Source organism: Saimiri boliviensis, chromosome 6 (assembly GCF_048565385.1).
Source record: "Saimiri boliviensis isolate mSaiBol1 chromosome 6, mSaiBol1.pri, whole genome shotgun sequence".
Classification (NCBI taxonomy): Eukaryota; Metazoa; Chordata; class Mammalia; order Primates; family Cebidae; genus Saimiri; species Saimiri boliviensis.
In genome coordinates this window covers 70,780,811-70,793,313 of record NC_133454.1, presented here as the reverse complement: position 1 = coordinate 70,793,313, position 12,503 = coordinate 70,780,811, and the positions used below count along the sequence as shown (strand labels likewise).

Here is a 12,503-nt window from a genome sequence, read left to right as displayed (position 1 = left end):
AGGAGTGATGAAGGAAAATGTATATGTATGTGTGTATGAATGCATAATCTTTTAATCTCTTTCAGGTGACAACTATTACTCCAGCCTCCAACCCCATCATTGGTGTCCTGTTGTCAACTCAAAACAACCGCTGCCTCTCAGCCCCTGACTTAACCATTGAAAAGCGTCTACCTTTCAGCTCCCTTTCATCCTTGGCTTCCCTGCATAAGCCAGAGCGTTCTGTCAGCCCTGAGAGCAATGACAGCATCTCCGAAGAACTAAACCATTTCAAGCCCATTGTCTGCTCACCATGTACCCCTCCCAAGAGACTCCCTGATGGCCGTGTGCTAAGTCCCCTCATTATCAAATCAACGCCACGCAACTTAAACAGAAGCCTGCAGAAGCAGACTTCTTATGAGGCCAGTCCACGGATCCTCAAAAAGTGGGAACAGATCTTTCAGGAGCGGCAGATCAAAAAGACCCTTTCAAAAGCCACTCTTACCTCCCTGGCTCCTGAAATGGGGGAAGACTTACTAGGCTCTGAAGGGATCCATTCTAGCAAGGAGAAGCCACTCCTGGCTGTAAATACAAGATTGTCCAGTGGTCAGGTCCTTTCTGACTATACTGGACCCACCTCTGCTGATCTTGATTATTTCCCCTCTGTTAGCCAAACAAAAGCAGAACAGGACAATGATAATAAAAGTAGCACTGAGATCCCACTGGAAACCTGCTGTTCCTCGGAACTCAAAGGGGGAAGCAGTGGGACTTCTTTGGAAAGGGAGCAGTTTGAGGGGTCAGGGTCAATTCCAGATGCCAAGTTAGACAAAACCTGTATAAGCAGAGCCATGAAAATCTCCGCAGTTAATTCAGTGCTACCCCAAAACAGTGTTTTGGGTGGAGTTCTCAAAACAAAGAAACAATTGAAGACATTAAATCATTTTGATCTGGCTAATGGCGTTCTAGTCGACAGCCTAGTTGAAGAGCCACTTCCTTCTCTGCGTCGAGGCCGGAAAAGGCACTGCAAGACCAAGCACTTGGAACAAAATGGCTCCCTTAAAAAACTGCGGCAAGCCAGTGGTGAGGTGGGTCTGGCCCCAACAGACCCAGTCCTGCAAGAGATGGAGCAGAAACTTCAGCAAGAGGAAGAAGACCGGCAGTTGGCTGTGCAGTTGCAGCGCATGTTTGACAATGAGAGGCGGACTGTGAGCCGGCGAAAAGGAAGTGTGGATCAGTATCTCCTACGGTCCAGCAACATGGCCGGGGCCAAGTAGCACCCAGTGAACAGTGTTACCTATTTTTAAAAGGTCTTCAGCCTTGATCATTACCCTGAAGTGCTGAGTGTTGCTCACTTTGGTTTTATTTTAATGGCAAAACACTGTCTAATATGGTTCTGAGAGGTTCTAGGGCCTTTGTAGTCAATATTCAAGGGAACTGCACCTCCATTTCTCTGTGACCCAGGCCAGAAGCCTGAGTGACCCATCCCTAAGGGCTTCTGGGCCAAACTTGGCAGCACCCACTTGGAATGAGATTTGGAATGGCCTCATTCAGGAGCATAATGGCAACAGGTGGAAATGGTAAAGAGGGAATACCTTCTGAAACTGATAGACATCCTGACTTCTTTCAGCAGGGTATTGTTTTAAATCAGCCTTGCAGATAAAAATTAATTCCATCTTTTTCAAAGACGTCAACAATTTAGTTCCTTGGCAGATCCAAAATGATAAATGGTTATGTTCCTCTTTCTCCCAGCCCTTGCCAAAAGTAAATACCTATCTGTATCAGTTAGCCTTGTGCCTTTACAAAAGTTAATTTACATTCTCTGTTTAAAAACTAACATATGATGAATGCTATATAGTTGAAAGAGCACATTTACAGACATCATTTAATTTGGTCTTTTCAAGAGACCTATCATGTAACTGGTATTAGCCCCATTTTTAGGTGGTGAAACTGCAATGCAGATGTTCGGTTCTCTCAGCTACTGAGTGGCATAACCCATGGATTTTTCTACAGGTTTTCCAAATAGACCACAACCTAAGGGCATGCCAGGGGAATCTAGGGGACTCTAGGCTGAGCATTGAACACTGATAATGCAAAGTCCACTTGCAAACAAGATCGACAGGATGGATAAACATGTACTATGTATTATCCCCATCCCCACAGTTGACAGCCTTCTGTTTTTCTGGGGGGTTCAGCCATGAGACAAACTGTAATCAGGCTACATTATTACTTTTCACATGGCCAAGGATTATCTGCAATGTTGATCTAAAATCCAAAATATTCACCCTGAAGTTGGGCAAAGAACAATACTTAAACTCTAATACTATGGAAACAAGGTATCTAGCTGGATGCAGCTGGTAAATTCAGTCCCATGGACCTTTGGGGGTTTATTTTCCTTAGCAGCTGACACCATGTGTCTTTTGCATCCCTGGTGGTGCTTGGTGCTTCTGCCCATCTGGGCTCATTGAGAATAGGGATCAAGATACGATTTTAGTGAATTTCAGATGGGCTGGCATTCCCTGTGTATGTAGTATAAAGTCATGTGACAGGCATTTTAACAAACCTTCCAGAGCTTGTATATCCCAGTGTATGTTGTCCTCCTTGAGTAGCCTCCCAGCAGGATATTGCTTAGTTTTTCCAATGCCGTTGTCATTGGGGAAAGCATTTCTGGAACTGTCTTCAAAGACTAGAAATATCTAGAAACATTGAATCCCAAAATGCAAGAACTGGAAGGGACCTTAATGGTTATCTGTTCCAGCCTCCCTCCAAGGTCCTCCTCAGCTTCTAGACCTACAAGTTAAAGTCCAGAACAGTGACTCACTGATCAAGGCAGATAGAATAACTGCTTTTAGTCCTCTCAGATTTGCCTTCTTCTCAGGGCAGATCTTCAGTGTTATTTGTAGTTAGGAGAGAGAATTTTAAGTCTCAGACTAGCCAGCAGTTATTTGAAGCCTCTGGAAAAGAAGGTGGCTTATCAGTTGGGTTTGCAGTAATAATTGCTGCTGTAAAGAAGTCAGAGCCATTTTCTTGCGCAGCTCATAATTCCTAAACAGTTCCCAAAGAGAAGTTCCAGAGATGTCTTAAGCATTGTGGTCATCATTGAGATAGGTAGAATCTCTTTGGTGACTACTTTGGTGGGGAACATCACTCACCTGAATGTATGTATTCTGTGCTCTGTGTGTGCATGGACATGTGCAGATGTATGTTTTAAAAACATATATCAATCTCATTAATTTATGGTCACACTACTTCAGTTCTAGGCCGTACCAACAATTACGTCCTCCAGGGGGCTGCTGGAGGGTGTGGTATTGCCCAAAACTGAAGAGCTGGCTCTGATTTACAGAAGACAGGGACAGTGACCTTACTATAAATGCCCTTAGAGGAAACTTATCGGTTACTGCCATTTCCTGCATTTCCTTTTTGATTTTAGTAAATATTATTGGAAGGCTAGTCTTGTTGGTAGGAGCAAAGACACTTATTTTTCCACTTGCCATCTTTTTCTATATCTCTAGTAATTGGAAAAACACTTTTCTGTTGGAATTGATTTTTGTCTTTGGTAGAAAGAAATATTTTTAATAGATAAAAGATATATATTTTAAATATTTCCCCAAATTCTTTTCATTTTAAGAATTGCATAGCAGTTGCAACAAGTGCAGAGTGAAGAACAAATTCCTGTTAAGCAAATATTCCAAACACTAGGTTCAGCTTACTGCCTTTCCCCCTTGTACCTACTATGATGCCTAGGATGGTATTGACGGTTGTTTTTCTAAACTTCTGCTGAGCAACAGTCCTTCCAATATAGTTAGAGTGGTCTAGGTTAAAGGGAGGAGATTTGATCTTTAGTCAGCTTGACTTTGGAGGAAGGAAAAACCACTAAGGTATTACCTGTATTTTAAGATGCTTCCCATCCTTAATAACTAAAACTTGAATGCGTTTTCTTTCTGAAAAGTCTCCCTCTCTCCTTCCACGGTTCTGAAGTTGGTTACAAGTCGAGTTGTTGAGATGGATTTTTTGGAGGAAGAGAAAAGGACGAGGAAGGAAATAGACGATGGGGAGGGTTTGTGAGTTAGAATAAGAGATGCACGATTCCCCACAAATCACTGACATCCAGTTCACCATACAAATTACCCATGTCTTACTCTGTTCCTTGTATATATGCAGTCTATGGGTTTTTTCCTTATTAAAAGGGAAGTTATGAGAGGTGGGAGGGTGAAGGTCAATCTGAGGGGAAATCCAAGAAATGTACCCTCAAAAGGGGGCTGTCAGCTCTTTTCCATAGAGAGGGAAAGATACTTTGAGAAAGTGATCTTGACCTGTTGATTGTATCTGCTGGAAGAAGTCATCTGGGGGTGTTGGGTTGGCATAAAATCAGGGGATTATGCATCCAGCCTCTGGCCCCTTTCATATAATTACCTCTTTTTTAAAAAAGGTTAAGTCTTCTTGGGTGAGGCTTGCCAGGGAAACTCCTAAGTGGCTTCACTTATTTTTTAAACTTTTAATTTTTACATTTTTGCTTGGAAGAAGCACTGGTAATAAATGTTTTGTTTTTGTTCGTTTTCCCTAAAGGAAAAATGCTCTTAAGAGATTAAAGCTGCTTAATGAATTACTGTCCACTTACAAACTGGCCAACTGACTAAAATGGGAAGCTGTCACTGTGCCTGACGTACAGCTGATGACCCAAGGCTGTTCATACTTTCTTTTCTATTTGACAAACATTTCCTGAGCTTCAAATGTGTGCCAACCCTGAGCTGGATTGTGGAGATAAAGCAGTTCCCACTCTTGAGGAGCTCAGCATCAAATGGAATGCATTTGAATGTATGTGTTGCTGGAGAGTTTATGGTTTTAGGAAAGCCATTTCTGGTCCCATTTAGGATACTGAGAGGCACCCAGCAGGCTGCATTCTACATTTTAGAGACCCCGTCAGTATTTGTGAATTTGATTGCACTGCTGTTTTTCTTTTACTAAGTAATGTTATGGAAGGAGAATGAGTTTTCTCCTCTAGTGATTACAAGACATTAACATCTCTTCAAAAACTGCTTTCAGCTTAAGCCCCAAGAAGTGAGGTGGATTGTGAATCACTGACATGGTCAGAGGAGACCCACACCTCAATTTAGTAACCTAATCCCTCCCCTAACCTGATCTCTTACCATCAGAGCTGGCGGCAACTTGGGATTCCTTTTTCCTGCCTGCCTCGCTTTTCATTGAAATGTAGCAGGAGAGCACGGAAAGAGATGAATCAAAGGCTGGATCACAGTCATAGAATGTGTAGCTGGAATGGCCATGGAAATCATCCAAGTTAAACAACTTTTTCCCCAACCTCCTTTTTTAGCCAAACAAGGAACTTGCAATCCAGTGCCCTATTTTATAGTGTAGTTTTCCAGGGTCTGAATAAATAATCATTAAAGTTTGATACGCACAGATGCACACACCAATGATGGGGATACCCCGAAATGATTTAGGAGACTATTTTAATAGCTTTTTCTTCCGTGTTTTTTTTTTTTTTTTTTTTTTTTTTTTCTCCCAGTTAAATGTACCTATATCCCCTGAATACATGCTCAGGTAGAGAAAGTCTCTGTAGTATAAGTAATATGAATGTGGAATCTTGGAAAGTGATAGATTTTGATTGGAATAATTTTAAGTAAAAGCCACCTAGGCAAATTTTCTTTAAAAATTGGAAACTCATTAGGGTCTTAAGTTTTTCTCAGCCAGCCTTTTCCTCATCAACTCATAGAGTGGTCTTTTGAACTGGTCTATAAACATAGTTGGTTGTGAATTTTCAAAGAGAAAGCGGGTCTGGGGTGGGGTGGGAGGTACAGATTATAGGGAAAGTGCTGAATAGATTTTCTCTGAAGGTGATCCAGGAAATGCATCTTTATATGTGATTGTTACCCGCTATAGCTTTCTGAAGAAGATCATAGAAAAGAAACTAAGATATTTGCAAGGGTCACCAGTTTAGAGATTAGACAGATTGGTTGAAGGAAAAAGTGCCAAGACTGAATGTGCAGGTTATTCTATGTATTATCAGTATTTTTTTCTTCCTAAGAAAAAAATTTGCTCTTCTCCTTTGTGAGTAAATTCCTTTTTAATGCCTTGTCAGTAAGGTGGCAACTTTTTAACAACCTTCATCATGTGAGAGGCAACCTCAAACTCTGAGCAGACTGACTCTCTTTCTGGTGTCTTAAATCAAGAACTAGTGTGAAGCCAAGGCAAAGCAAAACTTGTTCATCTTCCTTTTCTGTCATTTACTAGAAGGTAAAACAGGCAATGAACTCACTCTTCAAATAGGAGATTTCAAGAGTAGCTATTGGCCCTGGTTCCAGATTAATATGGCAGCAGGCAGTTTCCCACTTGTTGGGACCACCACCCTCCAAAGCTGTGCCGCCAGTGAGAGCAGGCAGGGGTTCTTAATCATTGGGTTCAAGTTTGCATCAAACATGATTTTACCAACGCTGAGCCTCCAGCAGAGTGCTTAACGTCCTAGTGAGAGAATAAATACTATGCAAGGGAAAAAATTATTTTAAATGCTAACGAATGGTTTTTTCTTTTGAGCCTGATACACTGTTAACTCTCAACTCTTTGTACAAATATAGTTGTCCTAAGGGCCTTGTCCCCTCCTGCGTAGAAAACAGGTTGTATATTGGTTTTATTCAACCTGCAACCTGCTGTCTGCTTTAGAATTGGAGAAGGTACCTGGATCCCTGTGGACTGCCACCGCTGGCCGCCGCCTCTCCAACTCATCAGAAGAGCGTTTTGACAAACAGGACTTTGAACAGGGCATGCCCCTTTGGGGATGCTTTTGCCAGCAATGACATGGCATGGAATCAAGTGGGATGATGTGTTATTATTTAAACAGTACCAAAGTGCATTCTTCTATGTATGTTTGCCTGCTTGAGGCAAGGCCCAAGCTGAGAATACAGTAAAGGAAACTCACGAAAGTCAATGTTCCGTTTCTAGTCAAAGTCCTGTCTCTGGAGAAAGATCTCAGACAGAAACATGGGTTAAGTTTAGGCTATGTGTGGATTTTTGGTGCTGTATGTGTTCTGGGAGATGCCCCATGTTGAATGTCTTACTTTGGCATTCAAAATAGTGGTAGAGATTAGGAGCTGGGATGGGGTTTCCGTGGTTACAACTATGTGTTTTGGCATAAGTTATCTCCAGTTTACAGTTTGCTCCAATTTACTGTCCTAGTCACATGTAACTATTTATGTTCCTAATGAAGGAACCAAGAAAGAGTCTGAGTAAAGAATGAATGTACAGGATGACACTCCTTGCACATTAGGGATCTACTCACAAGATCTGGTTTTTAAAATACCATTTTGGAGCCATTGTTCAGGAGTTTGTTAAGATCCCCTTGGTGTCAGTTTCTTACACAACAGAGAACAAATGTATCCCTGTTGCATCTGAACTGGAAAACCATTTTTAGAGGGAAGTGTGACAATGCTGCTGTGGCCCGGGATCCAAGAAAGAATGCATGTGGCACCCAGTCTGTTGCCCTGTGCACCCACTCTTTATTGCCACTGGGCAAAGCACCAGGTCATGCCTGGCCCCAAGGAAGGGAGATCCTGACAGAGAGGCCAGTATGTGGCCAGTGAGTGGAGCTCAGCTGAGCTGAGGCCTGTGGCCAGCTGGTCAACCTCGAGGTGCAGTGTAGGGCACAGAGCCCTTGCGGAGAGCTGGGGCACAGGCCAGGTGGTGCACAGCCCTAGCTTTGTGAGTCACTGGTTGTGGGGTCCTGGCAGAACTCATCCATGAACTTGAGGAAGCGGCCGAACTTGGGCTGGCTCTCACTCAGTGGTGGGCAGGCTGGAGGGAGCGGGGTGGTCCCCAACACTGTCCGCAGAGAGCCACGCACCAGCCGCCGGTAGCGTGCCTGGAACTCCTTCAGCAGCCTCTTGGCTTCCAGGTACTGCTTCTGGTTCACCAGCCGCTGCTCTGTCCGACGGCGCAGGACAGCACCTGCAGGAAAAGAAGCCAGGAGAAGCACCAGCTCATGCTGGTTCCCTCCCAGCCAGAAGCAGCAGGATTTGGTCCAGAGACCCTTGGAAAGTGGGGATGGCATGGCAGGAGGATGGTAAGAGGCTAAAAATGGCCTTTTCAGCTTGAGGCAGTGGGAAGTCAGCGGTATGCCCTCCTGACTCCTATCTTAAGCCCTGGTTCAGGACCTTAACATGCTGTATGATTTTAGGCAACTGCCTGCCTCATGCTGGGTCTTCGTTTCTCCATCTATACAGAGAGACCAGTGAGGGCAGTTGCTCTCTAAGGGTCTTTCCTGCACGATACAAACCCTTTCTTTGCCTTTAGCCAGCAGATGAGTGAACTGCTGGATCTGGGATCCTGGCAGCTGTGGCAGAGCCATACCTAGTGGAGCCTCTGTAATGTTCCGGGGATCCCGCAGGCGAATGAAGATATCATCCAGCAGCTGGGCTCTAGTCTTGCGTGGCGGTGGAATCGGGATCCTCTGGGCCTGGCAGAAGGTCATGGAGGAGGGTGTTATCCCAGGTTTATGCACAGACTTTCCTGGCCTCACTTCATACAGGCACAGCAACAAGCTGGGGAGCATCTGGGGGTGCTGGGAAAGCATGGCCCTCAGAGGGTCCCAAGGTGACAGCCACATCTCTACCTGTGGGGGGTACTCAGGGGTCCTTTATAAACTCAGCTGGAAGTTTACCCGTTTTTCTTTGGGAACATAGGATTTCTGAAGAGTGTCCAGCTTGGGCTTGGAGGAGTGGTACACGAGTGGGTGCTTCAGCATGTGTTGCAGGGCCTGTGCATTCTTCTGGATTCCTAGGGCAAGAAGGCAAGACTGAGTCAAGGTACTTCCCCTTCCTCTTCCCAGATGCCTCCCCTGATTGCTTCATTCCTCAGTTCTCACAGCAGCTCTAGGTAAAAGGGTTTGAGAGTCCCCAAAAGAAAACACTACTCCCAGGTTTCTCCTGGATCTGTTCCAGTGCCTGAAGTTCCATCGTTCTTTGGTGAGTATTTGTCCCATATTGCAATGGAAAAATAGCACAGATTGTAGTGGGAAAACAGTACTGGAGTAGGAGAAAAGGTTGGCTCCAACATGACGCTACTAACCTCAGGGTTATATCACAGGGGCTGACACCCAGAACAGCCCGGCTGAATGCCAGTTGCTTTGGAAGTACAGATTAACACAGATGAAGCTGCCTCCTTTGCCTCAAACCAGATAGGAAGGATTGTTCAGTTTGGGACTTACCTGGGCTGGTAAAAGCTCAACAATCTGGCCAGTCTGTTCATTCATCCAACCTTTCCTGAGGAGAGACTTTTCCATCCAGAGCAGCTAGACTGAGACTGATTGGAATCTCTGAAACTGTGGTTCCACATCAGCCAGTGAAGGCCCAAGCCAGGACAGGGGTCCCAATATGTGGGAGTTCAAATAAAGGATGCCCTAAATGGAGCCCTTTGACAGGTGTTTAGACAGGACAGCACCCTAGTTGGCACCAGCCTTGGTTCAGCCCTGACTTGCTCTGGCCCCTTGCCCTAGAGCAAGGATATGCCCTCACATACCCTTTGGCTCAATGAAGGCTGGATCAGGCTTGGCTGTCAGCAATTCTTCATAGCCGCGGTACTTGCTGGGAAGAGAGGAAGTTGAGAGCTTCCTCCGAGTCCCTTTCACCTCTCTGGGTGCCGTTGGTGGTCTCTTTTGATCTTTCTCCTTTAAATCATCCCTATTGATGATGGAGGAAGGCAGCTCACTCACCTGTGCCCAGGAAGAAAACACACTCATTTGTTCATTCATTCATTTCATGAACATTGCAAGCATCATCTCTGTGCTGGTCTCTGCTGAGCCCTGTTAAAGGCAAGGATAAGAACAAGACTGGAAGGGAAGGAGGCAGACATGAAAACAGACAAGAACCACACACTTTGATAAATGCTTTAACAGAAGGAATACAGTGGTTTTGGGTGATCCCAGAGGAAGCCCCAACCTAGCCAAGAAGCTCCCTTGGAGGAATGCCTTAGCCTGAGCTGTGTTGAAGAGCCAGGAGAGCTATCCCTACGGAGCAATGGGAGGAGGTGTGGACTGCAAGAGATGAGAAAGGATGATTGTTGCAGACAAGGAACAGCATGAGAAAAGGTGCAGAGGTAAGAAACATTAAGGTGCATTTTGGGGGAACTAAAGATTGGTACAGTTAGAGTACAATGTGAAGAGAGGGATGGCTGCAGTAGTAAGCAGGGCCCCGATCAGGAAGGACATTTATATGCCAAGCTGAGGGTGTGTTTTATTTTGTATTTTATCCTCACTCTGATGGCAAGCCATGGAGGATTTTAGCCTATCCTAATGGCTTTGTAAGAAGTCTGTATGTCATGTAGGGATGTAATTATTTATTAAAATAACTCACCAGGCATGGTGACACATGCCTGAGTCCCAGCTACTCAGGAGGCTGAGGATCCTCCGATGGGAGGATCACTTGAGCCCACCAGTTCTGGGCCATAGTGCATTATGCTCCTTGAGTGTCCACACTATGTTTGGCATCAATATGGTGACCCCCCAGAAGTGGGAGACCACCAGGTTGCCTAAGGAGAGATGAGTTTGCCTAGGTAGGAAATGAAGCAGGTCAAAACTCACAACTCACAAGTGGGATGGTGCCTTTGAAGAGCCATTGCACTATAGCCTGGGCAACATAGTGAGACCCCATCCTGTATATGTGTGTGTGTGTGTGTGTGTGTATAAATATATATGTATACACACACACACAAATAAGCACACACACACAAATATATATATATATATATATATATACACATATATATAACCTATAATCAAAAAAGCTCAATTAGCACTTTTTTTTTTTTTTTTTTTTGAGACGGAGTTTCACTCTTATTACCCAGGCTGGAGTGCAATGGCGCGATCTCAGCTCACTGCAACCTCCACCTCCTGGGTTCAGGCAATTCTCCTGCCTCAGCCTCCTGAGTAGCTGGGATTACAGGCACGCGCCACCATGCCCAGCTAACTTTTTGTATTTTTAGTAGAGACGGGGTTTCACCATGTTGACCAGGATGGTCTCGATGTCTTGACCTTGTGATCCACCCGCCTCGGCCTCCCAAAGTGCTGGGATTACAGGCTTGAGCCACCGCGCCCGGCTCAATTAGCACTTTTTAAACTTCCTGCAAAGAAAAGCCAAGGACCAAATGGTTTCACTAGTGAATTCTACCAAACATTTAAAAAAGAATTAACACCCATACTTCACAAACTCTTTCAAAAATTAAAAAAAATTTCAGGTACTACCCTGAAATCCAAACTAGAGAAAGACATCATAAGAAAGGAAAAATATAAAGCAATATTGCTTATGAATGTAAATGCAAACATTCTCAAAAAATATTAGCAAACTGAATTCAGCAACATGTATAAAGGATTATATACCATGACTAAGTGAGATTGATCCTAGGAATGAAAGGTTGATTTAACATCTGGAAATCAATTAATGTAATATATCAATAAAGGATCAAAACCATATGATCATCTCAACAGACATAGGAAAAGCCCACTCCATCGTGATTAAAAAACACTCAATAAACTAGGAATAGAAAGTAAATTCCTCAACCAGATAAAGAGCATCTGTGGAAAACCCTCAGCTAATATCATAATTAATGGTGAAAGACTGAATACTTTCCCCTTAAGAACTGGCACGAGACAAGGAAGTCTGCTCTCACCGTTTCCATTCATCTTATTAAAGGTTATAGCCAGGACAATTAGGCAAGAAAAAAAGATTTTTTTTTCTGAACAACATGGGGACTCATAATTGATTGTATTGCTTTGGCTGCTAGGAGCTCAGAATTGCATTTTGTCAGTCTATCTTTACTATAAAAGCAGCAGTGTGTGATGTGCACATTTAAGTGATACCCTTGTACTCACTAGTTGCTTTCCTGTGCATATTTTCTTTTCATCAAATACTTGTTTATATTCTGCATTACTCCAAAAAGGTTCTGAGATGGTTCTTTAAAATACTTTTATACTGTATAAATTTATATGTCACTAAAAGTCAACTAGTATAAAGAAATAGATAGATGGATGTGCATCCTGGAAAGATCTGGCAGTGGGCAGACTGGAAGGGTAAGACTGGAGGCAGGGAGATGAGGGAGAGGGATGGTACAGCAGTAAAGTTCAAGAGGGCCCTGCCAACTCTTCTAGCCTTATATTAAACCTTTACCACATCACCCTCCTGCTGATACTAAACATTTGTGGTTCCTGCATGTAGCATTTTCATTTCCCTCCTCTTTCCCATTTCATGCTGTTTCCTCTGTCCAGAATGACCTTCCTGCTATATCTTCACCTTTTTAATTCCTACTCAGCTTGTAAATCTCAGCTCAGTTGAGCCTCTTCCAGGAAGCCCTCCTGGGCTGGGGCAGAGGCATCTCTCCTACCTCCAGACTCCTAGCCTCTGGGTTTCCCTCAGTCTCAGCACCGATTGCATGAGCTGTTCTTGTCTGTCTTCCCCTTTATACTGAGAGCACCTCAAGGGCAGGACCTGCATCTGATCTATGTGTGTTCCCGAATCCAGAGGCAGCATCAA

General features: G+C 44.0%; 2 protein-coding genes across 3 annotated transcripts in view; one reads left to right on the top strand and one right to left on the bottom strand.

Annotated features, from left to right (window-relative positions):
* The window catches only part of RNF169 (ring finger protein 169), a 99,214-nt gene extending 92,301 nt beyond the window's left edge, over positions 1-6,913 (top strand). For both annotated transcript variants that reach the window (XM_003923852.4, XM_074400928.1), the window contains exon 6: positions 66-6,913. In XM_003923852.4, the coding sequence (XP_003923901.2) occupies positions 66-1,250 (1,185 nt within the window). In that variant the 3' untranslated portion in view covers positions 1,251-6,913. The remainder of the gene's footprint in view (positions 1-65) is intronic.
* Positions 6,914-7,005: 92 nt separating this feature from the next.
* The window catches only part of XRRA1 (X-ray radiation resistance associated 1), a 101,896-nt gene continuing 96,398 nt past the window's right edge, over positions 7,006-12,503 (bottom strand). The window contains exons 16-19 of the mRNA XM_003923469.4: positions 9,499-9,691; positions 8,642-8,757; positions 8,332-8,437; positions 7,006-7,929 (exon numbers count right to left, since the gene is read on the bottom strand). Coding sequence (XP_003923518.3) covers positions 7,676-7,929; positions 8,332-8,437; positions 8,642-8,757; positions 9,499-9,691 — 669 coding nt within the window. The 3' untranslated portion in view covers positions 7,006-7,675. The remainder of the gene's footprint in view (positions 7,930-8,331; positions 8,438-8,641; positions 8,758-9,498; positions 9,692-12,503) is intronic.